The 22,345-nt window shown below is 43.2% G+C and overlaps 1 protein-coding gene across 1 annotated transcript in view; it reads left to right on the top strand.

The window, feature by feature from the left end:
- LOC111148794 (kelch like family member 6) overlaps positions 1-20,048 on the top strand; it is a 58,624-nt gene extending 38,576 nt beyond the window's left edge. The window contains exons 4-7 of the mRNA XM_022505609.1: positions 7,126-7,363; positions 12,813-13,015; positions 14,637-14,850; positions 16,172-20,048. Coding sequence (XP_022361317.1) covers positions 7,126-7,363; positions 12,813-13,015; positions 14,637-14,850; positions 16,172-16,473 — 957 coding nt within the window. The 3' untranslated portion in view covers positions 16,474-20,048. The remainder of the gene's footprint in view (positions 1-7,125; positions 7,364-12,812; positions 13,016-14,636; positions 14,851-16,171) is intronic.
- Positions 20,049-22,345: the final 2,297 nt, after the last annotated feature.

Raw genomic sequence — 22,345 nt, forward strand, 5'->3', positions numbered from 1 at the left:
ATAAACACCTACTGAGAGGACTGAGTGAGATGGGAAATCACTCAGCACCATGCTGGGCACATCCTCCCTCATCCCAGGGCATAAGGGTGGAGGTTGGTGGGGGTGACACACATAGGACGGAATGTGTCCTGTCTGGTCACCATCCCATAGGAGTACTGCTTTCCTAGTTTGCCTGCTCTGGAGAACCACGAGTCTCTTGGATATCCAGTGACATTACCTTGGTCCAGACTGTCATTGTTTCCTTCCTGATTTTCTGAAAATTCCCCAAAACTCACCTTCCTGCCCTCAGTCTGGCCTCCCTCCAATTCATTCATCAGCTGGATGATCTAAAACTCAAGCCTGAGGGCACCTGGGTGGCTCAGTCTTTAAGCAACTGCCTTCAGCTCAGGTCATGATCCCAGGGTTGTGGGATCGAGCCCTGCATCAGGCTCCCTGCTCAGCGAGAGGCCTGCTTCTCCCTCTCCCACTCCCCCTGCTTGTATTTGCTCTCTAGCTGTGTCTCTCTCGGTCAAATAAATAAATAAAATCTTTAAAATTAAAAAAAAAAACAACTCAAACCTAATTATTGTGCTCTTGGGCTTACCCTCTTCACAGCTCCCCATGACTCTCAGGGTAAAGCCCACACCCTTCCTGCCTGAGCTCCCAGAGCCTCGCTTACCTACTTTACCTCTGCCCACTTCTCTAGCGCCATCTCCAGCCTCTCCCCACTGCTAGGGTCCTGTGCACTGCTTGCAGTTCCCCAAAGTGGATGTGCTTTTTCATCCACTAATGCAGACTAAGGTTCAAGTGCTTTTTTCCTCTTTCCGTCTAGTTGACTTCTGCACCAGCTGCAAAAAGTTAAAAGCACCACCTCAGAGACCTCCCTCATTCCCCTAGCACCTGGTGCATTGGTCTGTCGTAGCACCAACCGTCACATGGTAACCATTGACTTCCTCATCTGTAAATGTCTCTATACTGGCAGCTTGTTATGGTCAGAAATATGTCTTATTGGATTTTCCATCTCCAGACGTTAGGAGAATCCCTGTTATAGAGTAACTGATTGGTAAATGTTTGTTGAATGAATAAATGGGTACCAAGATGATGAATACACATATCATTTGGCTGTACCTGGTTCTCCTTAACAATTTCTGAAGAAGTGTTTTATTCAAAACTCCATAAACACAAAAATAGGCTTAGTGGAAAGGAACAAAACCATCAGGAAATAATAATATAGGGACAGCGTGTTAAGTTTATATGCATGAACACACACACCTATATACCACCGTACAGTAATTCTGGGATAGGCTTCTAAACCTTCATTAGGCCATTGATAGAAATCCTAACCACAAGTGGTTTAGAAATTATCTGTCTGAGGCCACCGGAGCCTCCTTCTTTTCCTATATGTCCTTTTCTATTTGTGTGTTGCCCTCAGATCTGCTGTCATTGATTCACTCTGCAACTATCCTGAAATGTTTAGTAGAATTTACCAGTGATACTATCAGAATCAGGAGGTCAGGAGGGTTCTTGTTTTTTTAATATTTTATCTATTTATTTTAGAGAGAGAGAGAGAGAGAAAACGTAAGTCAGGGAGAGAGAGGGACAAGCAGACTCTGCACTGAGCGCGGAGACTGATGTCAATCTCACAACCCTGAGATCGTTAACCCAGCCGAAATCAAGAGTTGGATGCTCAACCAGCTGAGCCACTCAGGTGTCCCAGGAGTTTTCTTTGTGAGATTTTTAGCTACAAATTGTATTTCTTTAATATATATAGGGTTGTCTATTTCTTCTAGAATGCTTTGGTAGTTTGCATCTTTCAAAGAATTTCCCCATTTCATAGAGGTTATGGAACTTACTGGCATAAAGTTGCTCATGGCATTCCTTTATTATCCTTTTAATATCTGTAGAATCTATAGTGATGTCACATCTCTCACTCCAGATATTAGTAGTTAATGTTTCTTCTCTTTTTTTCCTGATCAGGCTGGTTAGAGGGTTATCAGTTCTATCAATTTTCACAAAGAAACACCTTCTGGTTTTATTAGTTTTTATGATTTATTTCATTTATTTGAATCTAATCTTGATTATTTTCTTTCTTCTGCTTACTTTGGGTTTAATTATCTCTTGTTTTTTTAAATTGGAAGCTGAAGTCATTGATTTGAGAACTTCCTTATATTTTCTAGTATTATCAGTAGTGCTATAAATTTCCTGCGAACTATTTTAACAGCATCCCATATATTTTAATAAGCTATACTTTTATATATGTATGTATGTATTTTTTGCAAATAAATTCTGAACACCAACTGTGTGCCAGATATGGCACCAGGCACTACAAAAACAGTCTCTGCCTTATGGTCTATCAGAGAAGCTGAGACACTAAGTGAATGAACAGTGATGAGTAGACTGAAAGAGAGAGTCCAGGCAACCATATGGGTCCTACCACATGCTGGGTATGTGGGTTGCTGGCAGATGGCTCAGCACTGGGTCATCAAAGCCCTCATAAAACTGCAGACAGTGTCTGTCTCTACAACTGCTCTCAGTTCAGTGTTCAAAGTATAGAGTCTTGCTCAACTACACTTCCAATATTCTAGCTACTTTTATTTCTGCTTCCTGTATCCTAAGTCCCTAAAATACAGGTAATAAAGGTTTTCTGCCGATAAAAATTACCTAAGTTGCTGCTATGAAGTATGTACTCTGACTTTGGTATTTGCAGTGTGTGGGAGAGTGGCATTATGAATTTTGGGTTTAGGAGAGGAGAGAATTCTGGTATCTGGAAGAGTTTCCAGTGGCAGGAACTTGGGCTTTATATTTAGGCAGATCTGGGCTTTAATCTTGACTGCACAATTTATTGACAGTGTGACCTTGGGTAAGCCAGTTAGCTGCTTGAAAGCTCTGTCCTACCTATAACATGGAGATAATAATGCCTACCAACTGATACAGTGAGAATTAAATAGGATAATGAATGAGATGTGGTTAGCACAGTGTCTGGTGCATGGTTAAGGCCCCACAAATGAGACCATTCTCATTCTTTTGCAATTCCTTTATGGTGCACTATTTCTCACAACCAGGCATTTTCTCTCTCTAAATCTATGATTTCTCTTTTCTTTTTTTTTTTTTTTTTTAAAGATTTTGTTTATTTGTCAGAGAGAGAGCACAAGCAGGGGGAGTGGCAGGCAGAGCAGGCAAAGCAGGCAGAGGGAGAAGCAGGCTCCTGCTTAGCAAGTAGCCTGATGTAGGCAGGACTCGATCCCAGCATCCTGGGATCATGACTGGAGCCAAAGGCAGATGCTTAACTGACTGAGCTACCCAGGCATCCCAGATTTCTCTTTTCATTGTGTCCAAGGGTTCTGCTTTTCCCCCAATCCTCCTCAGGGCACTTTCTCATTCCTATTTTACAGTCTGGGTAACTGAACCAACCAACCATTGTGATCTTTGAATTGGGGTATCAATTGCTAGTTCATTCCTTGAAACTCCGTCTGCTCACTACTTGAATAATCCTGGGTTTCCTCCTGATAATAGTGGTCTAAGTCTGGAGGCTGCTCTTTGAACACAGTTATCCCCTTAACCTTCCTTTTTCAAACTTCAGCTCTTCTTGTCCTATCATCATCTCTCCCTTTTAACCTTATTCCTCCTCTAAGTTTGGGGAGGTGGAAAACAGTGGGATCTTTTAGAACCCTAAAAGCAGATGTCAATCTGCATTCGATTTAGGAGTGGTAGCTAGTACCTTCATGGAGAGAAGTCTTTGGGGGCAGAGATAGTTTCCCCTTTATTTCATTGCCTCCTAAATGTCCAGCGACCACCTTGATTTATACCCAAAGTTGCTCTGGCATGCGTGGCGTCTCTCACTCCTGAGTGAGGCAGAGGCTCACCCCTGAGGACAGCTTTGTTAAAGCAACATGGTCTGTTCTGTTGGTCCCCTAGTATAGGCCTTGTTAATGAATAGTCAGCAAGGTGCAACTGTTTGTTCTATTTTTAACAATCTGAAAAGAAACTAGTTAGGCCTAATTGTTGCATGTGATTCACTGGCAAACCCTTCTGTGTGTCTGCAAAAACTTGCACATCTCTGACTTCAAGACTGGCCTCGTCATGATGCCTTTGGGGTTAATATTTTGTCAAATGTAGCTGAATTTACAGTTTGATAATAGTGCCACCACTTAGGAGTTCTGTGGTGCCAAGTGATGAGGTGGGTCTTAATATCTAACGATGCCATCAACTAGATGGTTGTATTAGTTATCTATTGTTGTGTAACAAATTGTCCCCAAACTTTAAGGCAATAAACATTTATTATCTCACAGCTCACAGGAATCTAGGCATGGTTAATTTGGGTGGTTCTGGCCCAGAGTCTCTCATGAAGCTGTAGTCAAGCTATTGGCAGAGGCTATAGTCATCTCAAAGCTCAAACAGGGTTGGAGGATCAAATTCCAGGCTCACTCACAGGATTGTTGACAGGTGTCAGTTCCTTGCTGGCTGTTGGCTGGAAGCCTCAGTTTCTTACCACGTGGGCATCTCCACAGCAGCTGGCTTTTCCAGAGAAAATGGTCCCAGAAAGACTGAGAGATCCATCAAGATGAAAGCAGTAGTGCTTTTTATTTTTTTTTAAGATTTTATTTATTTATTTGACAGAGATCACAAAAGGCATAGAAGCAGGCAGAGAGAGGGAAGGAAGAAGGCTCCCTGCTGAACAGAGAACCCGATGCGGGGCTCGGTCCCAGGACCCTGGGATCACAAACCAAGCCGAAGGCAGAGGCTTTAACCCACTGAGCCACCCAGGCACCCTGAAATCTGTAGTGCTTTTTAAAACCTAGTTTCAGCACTGATAAATCTTCACCTCTGCTGTATTCTGCTGGCATAGAGGCCAACCCTGGAACAATGTCGGGGGAACAACATAAGATGTAAATACCCTGAGGTGGGGATTGCTGGGTGCCACTGTGGAAGCTGGTTACAATGGTGATCTAGACTGGAAAAAAGTCTGTATTGGGTCCTGGGTTACCTAAATCATTCATTCATTCATTCATTCATTCATTCATTCATTCATTCAACAAGTGTTCATAGAATCCCACAACCTCCAAGCACTATTCTTGATGCTGAGGATCTATTGGAGAATAAGGGCTGTTTCTGCCATCAGGGACCTTATAGTAAATTACAAAGAAGTAGGAAAAGTGTTGTGATAGGGGAATTCAGGACTGTGGGAACATGTGTAGAAAGTCAAGAATGACTTCTTGGAAGAAAGGACCAAGGGACATTACAAATAATGCCTGTGACTTAAAGGGTAGGTGGATGGGGAAGTGGTATGGGAAATCAAGGACAAATATTATGGGAGGATCCAGATAGCAGGAATGCAGAGTTTTCAGTCAATGGGAGCAGTCTTCCACAGCCTAGGACTCAGGAATAGGGTCCCAGGCTGGGAATCAGGAGTAAGATCACAGCTAGTCCAGTCCCCTACAGGCCAACAGGCTATTGAGGCAAGAGAGCAGCCACTGTGAAGAAGACGGGGCCTTCAGAGGGAGGCCAAGGTCTGGCTTTCAGAACTGGAATAAAGGTCATACAGGGACCAATTCTGGGAAGCTAGTGCTATCATCTAAGCATTGCTCCGCAGTCCCTAATTCTTTTGAAAGGACCAGATTGGTGCTGGAGTTGCATCTCAGCTGTGGGGAGGGGAGATTTAGGGACATGAAGCAGGGCAGATAGTGGGAAAGAAAATGACAGAGTGGCAAAATTTGTCTTTGGTGCCGGCTCATTGCTCAGATCCTGTCCTGCCAGCTTGGTTTCTCACAGTGCCTCCAAGTTCCCAGGACCACCCCTCCCACCCTTATCCCAGCTGTCTTCTCCACTGTCAGTGCCCTCAGATTCTGCCCATTGCCCTCCCCCACTTCTTTCTGCTGACCTCCAAAGGAGAGCCCTGCAATATACTTTATGGCCATGAATTGAGTATGAAAAATTTACTGTATCTGACTCTTTGGTACAGAAAACCAAAGTCTCTTACTTTGTTTGGTCTGCTTATTTGTGACCCTTGAACCTCAAGATCGCCACTTGAGGGGGCAGTTTATGCTACTGTAACTTGTTTGTCACACCTGTGGTCAAAATTGAAGTGTCATAGCCTGTGTGAGGTCAGCCTGACCTTGCAGACTGCTTTGGTCATTGAGAAATGGGTGCTGCCTTTCCGTCTCCTATTAGCCCACTTGCAGAACCTGCCCCACTGAGCCCAGGGGATGGATGGAACCAGGAAGAGGGCAGCTCTCCCTTTTCCCCAGTAATGCTGATATGACATCTCTAGCTGCTCCTTCTGCCATGACTGTTAAGGGCTGTGCCTATGCCAGGTGCTCCGCTTATCCCTCTACATCACAACCTCATGAATGCTCACAATGACTTGGTGACACAGAAATGATCTCAGGCATTTATGGAGATTGTGTTGCTTCTCCAAGGTCACATAGCCACAGGTGGTGAAACTGGGACTAAACTCTGGTGTATTTGACTTTCAAACCTCTGTTCTTTCAGCTGGGTTCAAATTTCTATGGTGTGTGGGTTTTTTTGTTTGTTTGTTTTTGTTTTTGCTTTGTTTTGTTTTGCTTGTTCAGGGCTCTGAAGGGTCATATCTTTGATGTTGGGACCCAGTCCTCCAATGTCCCTGGCCACACCATGCTCCTGTTTGAGACTTTTCCCCTAAGTCTCCAAGTGCTCTTGTGTGCCTACCATCAGGACTTCTCTTTCAGAAGAGGTCTGGTGGTGAGCAAAGTCTGGGATATCATTAAGAAATTGAAACTGGGAGTGGGGGAAGGTGGCCAGAAATGAAATTCCAGGGTTCAAACCTTCAGACTGGACAGGAAGGGTGAAGTATTTTTGATGGTAAATGGACCTGGACTTCTTAAGATAGCAGCAAAAGCAACAATAGGTAACCTTTGTTGAGTATTTAATATATATGCTGGGCCCCTTCCAGGCCAGGCACACTGCATGTGTGATACCATTTCATCCTTACCACAGACCTATGAGGTAATTACGGCTCAAGTCCCCATTACACAGATGATGGAGCTGAGGCTCAAGGTGAGGTCACATGGTGGCAGAGTTGGGAACTGGGCTCTGCTCGGTCTGGCTCCATAGCCTGGGCTCTGAACCTCTGTGTCATCCTGCCTTTACGTACTCCCATTGGTTTTCCAGATCATTTCGGAGCGCACCAAGCCCAGGATGCATGAGTTTCAGTCTGAGGTATTCATGATCATTGGTGGCTGCACGAAGGATGAACGGTTTGTGGCGGAGGTTACCTGCCTGGACCCCCTGCGGCGCAGCCGCCTGGAGGTGGCCAAGCTCCCCATGACGGAGCATGAGCTGGACAGTGAGAATAAGAAGTGGGTGGAGTTTGCATGCGTGACATTAAAAAATGAGGTCTACATCTCAGGTAAGCAGGAGCCAACTGATGCCAAAGCAAGTCCCCAGGGGCACTATGTATTTTCTGAATGAGAGCCAGGCAACCGACTTAGAAGGATTACTATGAATGGTGATGATCTAGCTCTGACAGGTCAGCACATGGAAACCAGGAGTTTAGGTGATCCTATCCTGGAAAGCACATTCTTACTTAATGGAGGCTAATCTCTGAGCAGTTGTACTAGGATCTGGGGAAGCAGCAGACAGGTCCAGTCCTGTCCGGAAGAAGGAAAGTGATACTAGAGCTTATTTGGTATTTGCTAGAGGGGTATGACACTGAGCTGGGCACTAGGTAATGAATAAAAATGTCTGCTGTTCACCCCAAACCTGAACCTCACCTCAAATTTATTGTTATACTTTTAAAGATTTTTAAAAAATGTATTTATTTGACAGAGAGACACGCAGTGAGAGGGGAAACTCAAGCAGGGGGAATGGGAGAGGGAGAAACAGGCTTCCCACAGAGCAGGGAGCCCAGTGCAGGGCTTGATCCCAGGACTCTGGGATCATGACCTGAGCCGATGGCGACGCTTAACTGACTGAGTCACCCAGGTGCCCCAACTGTCGTACTTTCAGATGCTCCAGTAGCACACAATACTTTGCCATTTCTCACTTCTAAGTTACTTGCTTATTTACTATTACACTGCGCCTGACTCCCATTAGTCCTTGAATTCCAGGAGAGTCAATACTGTATTGCCAGTACCTAGCCTTGCACCTAGCTACTAGTAAATGCTTAATATATATTTATTAAGTGACAAAGTCTCTATCATCTTTATAGCACAGTAGGTGAATTTACACTTTGGTGGTATTTAATCATTTTCCTCTCACATCAACTCTCTAAGGTAGGTGATTTTAATCTCCAGTGTACAAATGGAGAAAATGCAGGCTCTGAAGGGTTATGGAATGTATCTGAAGACAGGTCACACACTGGTAAACATCAGGCAGGGTTTCAACCCATGCTCTGAGTCCCATGCTCTCCCCAGCTCTTCTTGGGGCTCCTGGGGAGGAGATAATCATCCCTTGTCCTCTCTTGGTGGCTTTCTCTAATCTGTATTTGTTTGGGGAAGAGCTTCTTCCCAGAACCAGTATCCTCCAAAGTCAAAGTCACATCATTTCTTCCCTGGGAATGTTAATGTCATAGATTATGTGATAACTTTTGTTTATCTTGTAGAAATAATTTTTTAAAGATCTTATTTATTTATTTGACACAGAGAAAGAGAGAGAGAGAGCACACAAGCAAGGGAGCAGCATAGGGAGAGGGAGAAGCATGCTCCCCGTTGAGCAGGGAACCAGATGCAGGACTCGATCTCAGGACCCTGGGATCATGACCTGAGCCAAAGGCGGAGGCTTAACCATCTGAGCCACCCAGGTGCCCCACAATAGAAATATTTTTTGATTGCTGTTGAAGATTCAAATAATATAGAGAGTATAAAGTAAAATATGGCAGTTTCTCTGTGCCATTACCATCTTACATGTTTTAATTTTTTTTAAATTAAAGATTTTTTAAAAATTTATTTATTTGACAGACAGAGATCACAAGTAGGCAGAGAAGCAGGCAGAGAGAGAGAGGAAGGGAAGCAGGCTCCCCGCTGAGCAGAGAGCCAGACATGGGGCTCGATCCCAGGACCCTGAGACCATGACCTGAGCCAAAGGCAGAGGCTTAACCCACTGAGCCACTCAGGCGCCCCCATGTTTTAACTTTTTTACAAAAATAATTTTATATTGGTTTAGAGTAAGCTAATGCTAGTTGCTGTCACAAATGCTAAATCTCAATGAATTATTGCAATAGTATGTGGGGAGAGTGGACCTGCTTCACTCAGTCATTCAGAGACCTAGCCTCCTTCCATCTAATGATGCTGCTGTTTTCCATACGTGGCCTTTCAAGGTTGATGGAATTCAGGAAGAGGGAGATACTGAACGAGTTGAGAAAGCACACCTGCTCATAACAGCCTCAGCCTGGATGGAGGCATCAATCTGCTTACATTCTATGGACAAGAACTAGCCATATTCCCTGCTGCACCACCAGCCCCCATGGAGGGGGTCTAGGAAATGTAGTTTAGCTGTGTGCACAGGAGGAAAAGACAGGTTTGGCAATCATAGTCTATATCATATATGCTACACACATTATATTCTACAGTTTGTCCTTTCCTTCACTTAGATTTGTTGTTGTCTATTGAAAATTGACACAAGCAGTGCATGAAGGCATGCTTGTTACACACAGTTAAATCACAGAAACTTGTACTTCAATTAATGATTTTGGACATAATTACATATCAATATAATGAATCTTAATTATGGATTAAGTCTATTGAATGAATGAAACAATTTTTTTAGCTTTTATTTTCCCACTGGAAAAAAATACTGCAATAGGCATTTTATTATTTTATTATTTCAAGGATTTTATTTATATATTTTAGAGGTGGGGTGGAAGAACAGAGAAAGAGGGAGAGGGACAAGCAGGCTCCACACTGAGCACAGAGCCCCCCACACAACACTCAAACCCATGACTTGGAGATCATGACCTGAACCAAAATCAAGAGTCAGGCACTCAACCAACTGAGCCACACAGTTGCCCCACAATAGGTATTTTAATACACATATCTTTAAGAACTTGTGCTGCTGTTTGGAGAGATTCCTGGAGGTGCCTTTTGTAGTTCGTAAGTGTCATGATTGGGTGTTCATGCTATTGTGTGACATGTGCCTCCCTTAAACCTTTTTACAACCATGGCACATCACCCATCTGATGTGAAAAAAAAAAAAAAAAAGATTTATCAATTTAGAATTTTTGTAGATATTGTTAAATTGTGCTCCAGAAAGGTTGTAACAATTTACAGTTCAACCAATGTTGAACCCATTTTCTACATCCTTGCTAACATTTTTTATTATTGATTTACATTTTTAATAGCCTAGAATATTTAATTCATTAATTCAATAATTAATTCATTAATGATGGTAGCACATTTTCATATATTTATTAGCTAACACTTTATTTTTTTTAGCTAACACTTTCTTTTTTAAAAAATTATCTATTCCTACCCTTTGTCTTTCTATTTGTTTGCCTTTTTGTTAATTTTTTGGAGGTCTTACTATATATCCTTTGCTGTTTGTATTGCGAATAGTTTCCCTCAGACTATGATTTTCTTTTAACTTTGATTTATATTGTATGTAGTAACTTTCTTTCCTATGTGATTCTGTGTTTCATTCATGTCATGCTTAGAAAGCCCCTCCCCACCCCCAAGATCATCAACATCTTCTATATACTCTCCAGTTATTTTTATAAAACCATTTACTTTTGAATTTTATTTTCACCATAATGTGAAAGAAGGATATAATTTGATTTTTCTCCAAATAGCCAATTGTTCTACTACGATTTATTTAATGATCCTTATATCTTTCAATCTCTTCTGTATTCTTGTTTTTCATTGGTCAGTTTGTCTCATCTTATGCCAATACCACAGTGTTCCATTATCATAGCTTTTTAGTATATTTTGGTATTTGCTACGAAAGCCTTCTTTTTCATTCTTTTTCCAAAGTTTCTTAGGAATTTTTCCAAATTTACTCCTCCAAATGAAATTTAGAATGATCTCTTCAAGTTCCCTGAAAAGTTCCGAAGGCACTGAATGCATCAATTATCTCAGGGATGGTTGACATTTTTGCAATAACCTGTCTTCTCATCTATGCACATGATATGCTTCCCACTTAATCAGATCTTCCTTTACATCTTGCAGTAAAAATCATAAATTTTTCTTCTTTTCAATATAGTGTACATACATTTCTTTGAAAGCATATAGTTATTTTATAACTCTTTTAAAAAAGATTTTATTTATTTGAGAGAGAGTGTGTGTGCATGTGTGAGGGGGGAGGGGCAGAGAGAGAGAATCTCAAGCAGATTCCTTGCTGAGTGTGGAACCCAATACAGAGTTCCACCCTATGATCCTTAGGCCATGACCTGAGTCAAAAATCAAGAGTCGGATTCTTAACCAACGGAGCCACCCAGGTGCCCCTCTTTTATAACTTTTGACACTACCTTAATGGGATCAATGTCATACACAGTGTTTTGAATAGAGACCTCTAAAAGGTATACAACCCAAGGAAAAATGGCTAAACTATATGAACAAAAAAATTCATGGAAGAGGAAGAAGCTCGGTCTCCTGAGCAGCCAGGAAAAACCAAACTATGACATTACTTTTCTCCATCAGCGTATACAATAAAACAAACAAACAAAAAAACTCTCTTAATATATGTCGTGGATAGGAGAGGGGTAGGTGAACCAGGATAGCTGTACAAGGCTCTTTGGCAACACCTATAAAAATTCAGAGTGTGTGCTCTTGACTTAGAAGTCTCACTTCTGGGCTCTACCCTGGAGAAACACGTACCCAGGACACAGAACATCATCAGGGATACATATTGCCCCACTAGTGCACATTTATAAGTCTGAAAAGTACATCTTTGCTTTGAGGAGTTGGTGGTACTCTGTGCTGATAAGGAATGGAAACACAAAGCTGATAGAATACTAAAGTCACCAAAAGAGTCAGTTCCCCTTTGTCTTGATCTCTCACCCTAACTGAATTATGTATTTTCAGTTTATTAAGGAGAGTGGTCTTAAAGGTTTTTTTTTTTTTTAAAGATTTTATTTATTTATTTGTCAGAGAGAGAGTAGCGAGAGTGAGCACAGGCAGACAGAGTGGCAGGCAGAGGCAGATGGAGAAGCAGGCTCCCTGCCAAGCAAGGAGCCCGATGTGGGACTCGATCCTAGGATACCAGGATCATGACCCGAGCTGAAGGCAGCTGCTTAACCAACTGAGCCACCCAGGCGTCCCAAGGAGAGTGGTTTTGAAGAAAATATTTACCAGCTCATTCTCAAATTACCTATTGTAAGCATCTCATTCTTTTATAATAAAAATTATTTAACAATAGGACAAATCCCACTTATTTTTTTTTTTTTTATAGATCAGAGATTTGAACTGAGACAATTTTGTAAGATTTCTTAGTGATTTTTCCAGGTTTGTATTTGTCTAAATAAGTAAGCAAACAAAACTTAAGGTGCCTTCTAATTTAGCAGCTGGTCAAGGCCCTACAGTCCCTACTGGCAAAAGTCCAACCTCACCTGACCTGCCTTACTTCCTGCCCCTTCACTGCACAGACATGGAGTCCAGGCACCTGCTGGCTCCTACCCACCTATGCGGACTTGATGCCACTTCCCTGAAGACTTCTCTGGACCCAACTCATTCAGCCACTTCTTCTCTGAACTCAAAGCACAGAGGTGACACATGACACAGTCTGGTACACAATTCACCCCAGCCTCATACTGGCTCTCTCTTTTCCCCTGCGTTGGCTCTGTCTCCTGATCTAGACCATTTTCTTAAGGAGGAAGCTGTATTTCTGACACATCTAGTGGTTTCTTAAATGCTCTATTTCTCTTCTAGGTGGCAAAGAAACACAACATGATGTTTGGAAATATAATTCTTCAATCAACAAATGGATTCAAATTGAGTATTTGAATATAGGCCGCTGGAGGCATAAGATGGTGGTGTTAGGTGGCAAGGTTTATGTGATTGGAGGTTTTGATGGCTTGCAGAGGATCAACAATGTGGAGACTTACGACCCCTTCCATAACTGCTGGTCAGAGGTATAGGAGATTTATTTCTATGAGTGACTTTGTATTACTACTTCAAAGCTTTAAAAAAAAAAAAAGAAAAATATATGCCCATGTAGGCATATGGCTTTCTGATCTCTCTGCTCCCACTGAGAACATTGTTGGTAGCTCTGAGCTTCTCTCCTAAAAGGAGCCTGTGCTTCAGCATTGCTGATCAGGTCACAGAAACAACTTCCTTCCAGGTGGGGAAGCTCTGGGCGGACAAGAACCCCAGGTGTAGAGGGGAGACTTGGTCCTAAACTCAGTTGGCATATCTTAGCTCAGAGTCGCTATCTCCCCAGATGCCATCTGCCCTTGTTGTCTCCACAGTGGGCATACAGGGATCCCTTTAATATACTGTTTACTGAGTCGGAGTAATTTGGTAGTGTTTAGAGCTTAGCCCTTATTTATTTGCCTATTGGTGAACAATTTACATGCTGCTTGCAAGACTTTAGCTATTCAATCTCAGGTGTATATCATTGCTAGTTAATGGGCATTGAGTTTCAGTTACACAAGGTGAATGAGCTCTGGTGGTCTGCTACAGATAATGGTACTGCAGTTTATGCTTAAAAATGTGTTAAGAGAGATCCTTTTGTAGTTCATAAGTGTGATGATTGCATGTTCACACTGTTGTGTGACATGTGCCTCCCTCGAACTTTTTTATGACCTTGGCACGTTACCCGTCTCATGTGAAAAAAAATTTGTCAAGAGAGTAGATCTCATGTTAAGTGTCTTTACAATAATAATAATAATAATAATACGATCTCACTTCCTGTATTTTCAGGTTATGCCCAATTTCAAATTTTCTTTCTCCTTATTAGATCATATGTCAGAATATGTTCCACATTGGGGGAGTGTAAAACCTGGTCATTAGGGGCACAAGCAAAGGTAGCCAGGTCGTCATGGCATCCAGCCAAGATCTGTCAACCTGAAAAGTGCTGTATAGCCCTTAATTTATGGGGGTGTGCCCCAGATCTGCTCAGCTGTTTAAGTCCTGTTACAGAGTTGCACCATGACTAATGAGGGCCATGTCCGTGGTTAAGAGGCTCTGGGAAGTCCCCTTAAGTGCTGTGGGGTTCACAGGCTGGGAGTACAAGTATGGCTTAATCCCCAAATCTTATTTTGCCCCAGAGTGGGAGTCTGCTTACCTATGACCACCTGAAACCCTTATACCAGCTTTTCTTCCTAGATAGAAGCAATAAGGACAATGCCTGGCACATAGGAGGCACTCAGTGAATATTTTTTGATTGAAGGAACACATGAATGAATACAAATATGCATGTTTGAGAAAGCATTTTCCTCCAACATTGGCTGGTTTCATCTGTATAAACATTTATTCCCATGTACACCTTTCCTCACCTGATAGCTGGAGTTTGGAAGAAACTCAGCCTGTTCTAGCCCACCCTGAGCTTTCAGGGAAGGTGGTAAATGCATGCTTTGACCTCTCTGCATCTCAAAGGGAGTCAAGCCCAAAGGCCTTGTAACCTCAGGCAGAGGATGCGCAGACTTGCGTCCCTTAGCTCCTGGCCTGTGTTGTGTGAGCCACCGCAGCAACCTGGCAGCAGTCTGTAGCTGTGTGACTGACAGCTCCTCCTGGTGCCCTGTGCCTCTGCAGGCTGCGCCCCTTCTTGTCCACGTCAGTTCCTTCGCAGCTACGAGCCATAAGAAGAAGCTCTATGTGATTGGGGGAGGACCCAATGGGAAACTGGCCACAGACAAGACTCAGTGTTATGACCCCTCAACTAATAAATGGAGTTTAAAGTCGTCCATGCCAGTGGAGGCTAAATGCATCAATGCAGTCAGTTTCCGGGACCGCATCTATGTTGTTGGTAAGTGAATGAATAGCATCTTATTTATCTGAGCCCACCCATGCAGCCTTGCAGGGAGATCAGATGAGGCCCTCCTGGGAACTCAGATTCCTGGGTGATGTGGGTGAGGTTGAAAAAAAAGAAAAGACCAGATTGGAATTTACCTTCCAGTCTTGGATGCAGAAACAGCTCACTTTTAGGGGACATACAAAGCAGACTGACAGTGGGATCCAGTGGAGGAGCCAGAAGCTGCTACAGAAACAAAGTGTATTGTAAACATTAGCAAATGTACAGATATTGAAATGTGCACAGTATATGTGATAAGTGACCGATAAATGGTAGCTATCATCATTTCTTATTTTGTGTTCATGGGAATTTTACCCTTTCTACTTGCTTTGGGAGCTCTGACAAGTTGCATTTAGCCAAGAGGAAAGCCTGGCTGGTCAGACCACAGTAAGCATGTAATTGTTAAGGATGATGGATCTCAATCCTGACTATTCATGAGAATCACCTGGGGAGCTTTTTACAGAAATATGCATTGCTGGAGCTTACCCCAGACCAATGATATCAGAATGAGAGGGAGGACGCTGGCCAGCAGAGCAAGGTGTTTTGAATGTGCAAGTGATTTTTCCCGTGCAGCCACGACTGAGAGTCACTGATGTAAGGAGATGCCAAAAATATGTAACTTCAGCAAATAAGAGCTAATCAGAGAAGGCTTCCTGGAGGCAAAATACAGGAAGAGATTAAGGAAAAAGCCCTTCTCACCCTTGCTTCAGGTTTCCTGTATCTGTATGGTGAGTCTCATGACTTCAAAGCTCATCTTAAGATGGTGACTCGGACTGGTGTGCCAGGTCATGCTCAGTCTACAGAGAGATGCCACCTCCTCTAGTCACGGTCATGTGTTGATAGCTTCTATGCACTAGGCCTTCTGCAGGTGCTTTATGCCCATGGTCCTTCTGGTGTCTTAAAATCACCTTGGTCTCAGGGATTACCGTTACAATAAAAATGTGGCAGAGCTGGGATGACGAGCTGAGTGCACCCAATGAACAAGATGGTATTTCTTCTAGGGAGCAGTCTTAGGGTACATTTTGGCACTGTGTGAAACCAATTGTCGTTTAACACCTGATTAGCACCTGACCACAGAGTTTAAAGGGCTCTTTGAAGGGTTGCCAGCGTGAGACTTACTGCCCCTTCTACCCATTCAACCTTTCTGGAGAGCCATGAATCTACCTTTTCTATTGGCAAGATGGTAGATTTTACCGAGCAGAAGTGGGATTTTTGTGGGTAAAGGGGAAGAAAACCAGAACAGTGAGATGCCCACCGTGTTTCCCTTCCTCTTCAGGAGGGGCCATGAGAGCGCTGTACGCCTACAGCCCCCTGGAGGACAGCTGGTGCCTGGTGACCCAGCTCAGCCATGAGAGGGCCAGCTGCGGCATCGCGCCCTGCAACAACCGGCTCTACATCACTGGGGGAAGGGACGAGAAGAACGAGGTCATTGCCACGGTGCTGTGTTGGGACCCTGAGGCCCAGAAACTGACAGAAGAGTGTGTCCTGCCCCGGGGGGTGTCACACCATGGCAGCGTCACCATCAGGAAGTCTTACACCCACATCCGGAGGATCGTGCCAGGAGCCGTGTCAGTGTGACTGCGCAAGGGCACCAGGTGCCGGGAGATCGCCCTCTGCACCTGTTGCCCGGGTTCATGCCACTAAAGACAGCAGGCTGGCCTTGAGCTACGGGCCCTACACCTGGGCTCCCCATGGGGGCTCCTTGGAAGTCACAGCTTTAGGACACTTGAGACCAGCCAGGAATGTTTGCGGGACCTACCTCAGGAGGAAAGAAGAAGACTACTTAACATTCAGGACACACCTGTCCCATGCCAGGTTCTGTGCCAGGCACTTGTGTGTATCAATTCATTTAGCCATCATAACGACCTGGTGACTGGGTATGATCACTTCAGTTTTACAGCTGAGGAAACTGAGTTTCTGAGAGGCTAAGGTCTTCGCCCCTGGTGACTCTTATTATAAGTAGCTAAGCCAGGAATCTAAACCCAGCTCTTCCCATTGCAAGGTCAGTGGCGTTCTGTCATGTTGTCTATCTCCGAGTAGGAAACAAAACAAACAAAAGCTGGTTCATTTTTCTTCTGACAAGTTTGCTAAAAGGATTCACTCAGAAAGGCAAGGAAATAAAGTTGGTTTTTTTTTTTTCCCCCTTTTCTTTTTTTCTTCTATTAGAGCCTTCGGCTCCTTGTCAAGAGTGTCTTGTATGTTGTTCTATCTAACAGGACTGGGAGATGGCTCTGGGAAGACCTATATGCTTAGAAAGAGATAAAAGACTTTTCCCCCACCAAAACCTTTATTTCTTAGGATCACAGAGGTACATTCAGACCAGAACTGTCCTTGCCAGACAGAATTGTACCTTCAGCACAGGCCAGTGCCCTCGCCTCTTCATGCCCAACACCTATATTGCAGTATAGAAAGGGTTTTCCAGAGACTCAGATTACTATTTTTTTTTTTAATGTAAAAATTCCCTCCCTGCTGGCCACTGCAAGAATGAGTGACTCTTTTTGAACCATATACTTTCTGCCTTTTAGATTGAGATTTGAGTCCATGTCCCTGAGTCCCCACCTTCCTGGAACCTTAGTTTTCTTTTGAAGCCCTTCTGTTTGGTTTTTGGATCAGTTTGGCACAATTTGGTCGCAAAGAATGGACTCTGTCCACTCTAAGAGATAGAGCTTTCAGACGAGCTCACTGGAAATTCATTCTAATCTCCAAATTCGGGAAACAGATCAAGAGATCCTGTTTCATGTGCTGTACTTTAAAAGCAACCACCATGGTAACAACATAGTAACTGCATTACCCAATGTGTTTTATTTTCATCATACTATTTCAGATCTTTTTACAGTTTTATTTCATGTCAGGTGCAGCAGACTGTGCTTGTACTTCTGAATAGTTTGGGAAGTTAGAGGTATTAGAGTTGGTAGCTGAATTTTCATAGAAAAGTTGTGGTTAGAAGCTAAAGTTCAAAGCTGAAAAAAAAGACTTGGAACATTACAAATAAGATTTCTATGTACACTTATGTCACTGGGGATAAATATAAACGCTTGTTGGTGTGTGAAAAATTCTGTGCCTTGGGGTCAGGTTAGGTTCAGCTCCCTGCTCTGAAAAGCAGGGTGGGAAAATACATATTTGTGGAAATATAGAACACATTACAGTAAGTGATGTACTTACTCATAAGCACTAATAACCTTAATGAAGATTTCAACTGAAACAATTTAATCTAGTTCCATTTAGCAAATATTCAAGGAGTTCGCTCTGTTTGTCAAGACTTGGGGACACCAATGAATAAGACAAATTCTTCCCGACCAAGAAACACTCAGTAAACCAGTAACCAGGCCACTAGTCAACATTATATTTTTTCTTTTCATCAAGTTGGAGAAAAATGAGATGTATATGGAGTTATGAGGTTACATCCATGTCTTTATTGCCCTCCCAGGGGCATCTTAGAAAGCTGTGTTCTTGGGCCAGTGATGTGGCCATTGCTTACATATTTGACTTTATTTGAGATCGCCTTCGGAAACCATTTATGAGCTACAGGAGAAATCATTTTCCCAAGATCATTTCAGGGAAGAACTTCCAAGATGGATATCCAATGACAACATCAGTGGCATATGCAGAGAGCTCCCCTCAGAAAGAGAGTGTTCCTTGTCATGGCAGTCCTTTGATAAGAACAATCAGCAAATTTTGCGCTCATCAGTGAATCATCCCTACTCTGGGAAAGGGATTTAGGATCTCTGTGTTATAAATCTGGTTCTCACTGCAGGACCCAAGTATCAGGACTAGTTCAGAATATTTAAATGAAGGCAAGGGAAGGATTCTATGTGATTTTTATGTCATCAGATATGCAGGCGACTTGTAAAATCTCAGGTGCCTGACCCTTAAGAAATAGAGATTCTCAACAATGGCATGGGTTGGCAGACAGTCACACCTGTTAAGATGGTGCAGAGTTCTGTACTTAAAGCTGCCAGTCAGCAGCTTTTAGAGAGAGAAGAGTTCAAGTAATTTGGTGAAACTTTCTAAGCATATTGGGATTTAAGCTTCTAGGCGCCAGCCCGGATGGAGGCTCTTAAAATCTAATTTCCATTTGCAGATGAACAATCCCATCAAAAAATTTTGTTTGTGTAGCTGTCATAACCCATCCCACCAGCAGGGGGAAGAGGCAGGTGGGTGCCAGATGAGCTAGAGGCAAAGGGCTCCAGGGACTGAGGCAGGGCAAGGGGCTCTTCTTGGCCCAGCAGACTGGATCTGCAAGCAGGTTGTGTGAGGGACCTCCCTGGCCAGGAGGAAGAGGATGAGCTAGGAGGAGAAAGAGGAAGTCAAGTTTAAGGATACAGGTCTAGAAAATGATACCATAGTCTCTAGATTTTGTGAGCATGACTCCATTCTCAAAGGCAAAAGAGATAAGGAACAGCTAGTTCAGGCAAGTGGGTTCCAGGAGAAGAGAGGCACAAGTTCGAACAGGACTGGCAGCCAGACCCACTTGTTGGGGCGGGGGGCTCTGAGCTGCCTGGCTGGGTCTTCTATTTTACTGGACCTAAAGAAAATGAGGCCCAGAGGCTGTGATGGGATGGAAACTCTCGGAGAGGTTAAAGGACTCTGGTTGCCAAAGCTGATCTGAAATGGACAGGGAGCTAAGCTCACCTGAAGTGAACATCCACAGATAAATGTCCTCTTCTTAGCCTTCACCACATTCTGCCATCAGTGGCTTCAGGAAACACACATGCTCACACACTGCTCTTGAACTCAAACTGTGCTCTCAGGGAAATAGAAATATAGTTTGCTTATAGCTGTGAAACTATAGCTTTGCTATTTATAAAAGCACTTGAGATACTATTGTCGTTTACGAATCCTACTTGATTTGAATAAGAAAAGTACTCAGAATTTTCAAAGTGAGTAGATACCGCTGGAATTTCTTATATAAGGTCCTTGGGGTTGCAAAATCATTTTTTCCCTTAATATCTGATTTGAGTGTTGTATTAGATCTCAGAATCTGAAGAGTCAAACTTCATGGAAATCCACAAATATCTCAGATGTGGCCCTTGCAAAACCAATTTTGACCAATTTCATATTTATAGGTAAAAATGTCAATGCTAACTTGACCTAATCCTTTCAGCATTTTGGCTACATGAATTTGTATTTTTTAAACTATCAAACTAAGGATATTGTTTATACATAAATATACAAATAAATTTTGTATTTATTCAATAATGTGTGGAATGAATAAGAATGTTGTACACAATTACTAGGTGAAATTTTTTTTTGCTTGTTTTAGTTAATATGAGTAAGTAGTATCTGAATAGAAATTAATTTAGGAGGTGGGAATTTAAAACATTTCTGCTGGTTCAACAGGGTTTCAATAAAGTCATAAGCTAGAACTGATCAGCAGTGGTCTAGAAAATGGCAAAAAAGTAGACAGCTTTTCCCTCCCTAAAGTCTCATTGCCACTATGAGCATGCTTTTACCAGCCCACTTGCAAGCTGTGGGACTCTCATGCTGCCTGCCTTACTCCTTCTTACAGGAGGCCCTTCTAGGTTTTGGATTTCTGGTCTGACACTTAATCTTGCGCCTGGGTGGCTCAGTCAGTTAAGCGTCTACCTTCAGCTCAGGTCATGATCCCAGAATTCTAGGATCGAGTCCCACATCAGGCTCCCTGCTTAGCAGGGATTCTACTTCTCCCTCTCCCTCCACTGCTCCCCCTGCTTGTGTTCTCTCTCTCTCTCTCTCTCTCTGTCAAATAAATAAATAAAATCTTCTAAAAAGTAAAAGAATAATAAAAAAAAAATTAACCCCGCCTTACCAACATCACTGTGTTTTTTCTGAAGCTTTAACCAACCTGTGTTTCTCAAATCAGGGCACTTGGAACTTGGCAGTTGAGACAGAGAGCTGTAGTTTTCGGCCACTGGAAAACTTGTCATCAGTTTAGTTTGTTTTGGATAACATTACAAAGATCCTGTGCCACTGAAAGGGAAAACCTGAGGTTTTAAAGAAATGTGGAGTCACATGAATAACTTTAACCATTCGTCCTGTCCTCCCTGGAAATGGAGGTTCTGGCTCCTCTACTTTGGGGACTCTGGATGGAAAAGCTCGGGAAGCATAGCCTCATCTCCCTGGTGGGAAGTACTCTGGAGTTAATCCTGGACAACAGCTCAACAGCCAGCGCACCGTTGTGAGCCAAGAGGGGGTTTTGACCTTAAATTCACTGCTGAGCTCTCCAGTTTCCCTGCTGGGTCTAAGTGGTAATCTGAGGCCTGGGCTGCTCGGCCAGGGCCTGGCATCTGCCCACCTTTCCTTGGCCCTCACGCCGCTCTCGGTGGTCTCTTCTAGTATGTGGCATCCTCTGGACCTGTCCCCTTTTCACTGGGGATATGGCCTTTATATAGGATCTCAATTCTCCTCTACCTCCTGTGGGCTTGAGCCTCATTTTCTGTTTTTCTTTTCTTTCTTTCTTTCTTTTTATTTTTTTTAAGTTTTATTTATTTACTTATTTGAGATAGAGCGCCAGTGAGGGGAGAGCAGAAGGAGAGGTAAAGGGAGGGTGAAAGAACCTCAAGCAGACTCCCTACTGAATTCAGAGACCTACATTGTGGGGCACAGTCTCACGACCCTAAGATCATGACCTCAGCTGAAATCAAGAGTTAGAAGCTTAACCAACTGAGCCACCCAGGTGCCCATTTTCTGTTCTTATATGCTACCACAATTCAGACCCTTGGTGTTGGGAACTAATTTGGGTCAGGTCTCCCCAACTCCCAAGCTGTCCTGTATCAGCCTGCCTAATTACTAATCACTGTGGTTTCACTTTCATGCTTGTTTCTAATTCCTAGGAATTTTCCTTCTTGCATGCTCAGATATCTCCTTTGTTATTGGTTCCTGCATGGCAGGCAACCTGGACACCCATGCCTGCCCTCATCTCTGGTCATCTGTCTGAGTCCCTAACCTGCTGCCTCCCCTGGGGTGTTCAAACGTAGAAAACTCATTACCCTTCCTGTGTTGACCTCTAGCTATCCTAGCACCATAGTATCTTTCGGGTCCCCTAATTTCTGTGTTTCAAGAAAAATCAAAAGGAGATAGGATACTGACTGTGGCTACAAATTTTTTTTTTTTTTAAGATTTTATTTATTTGACAGAGAGAGTAGGCAGAGAGGCAGGCAGAGAGAGAGGAGGAAGCAGGCTCTCTGCTGAGCAGAGAACCCAATGCGGGACTCGATCCCAGGACCCTGGGATCATGACCCGAGCCGAAGGCAGAGGCTTTAACCCACTGAGCCACCCAGGCGCCCCTGGCTACAAATTCTTTAAAAAGGTATGTGTGTAAGGAAAATTTCCTTTTCATTTAGTAAAACTAACCCAGTTCCTCCAAGTTTGTAGTAGAGGGAGAAACTCCCAGTGGGGACAGAGAGTTGGATCTCATAGCCTCAACTCATCCCTGTAAGGAAAGAGTCCTATACATGGCTCTTAATTTCCC

Source organism: Enhydra lutris, unplaced genomic scaffold (assembly GCF_002288905.1).
Source record: "Enhydra lutris kenyoni isolate GAN:26980312 unplaced genomic scaffold, ASM228890v2 scaffoldscaffold2, whole genome shotgun sequence".
In the NCBI taxonomy this organism is placed as follows: Eukaryota; Metazoa; Chordata; class Mammalia; order Carnivora; family Mustelidae; genus Enhydra; species Enhydra lutris.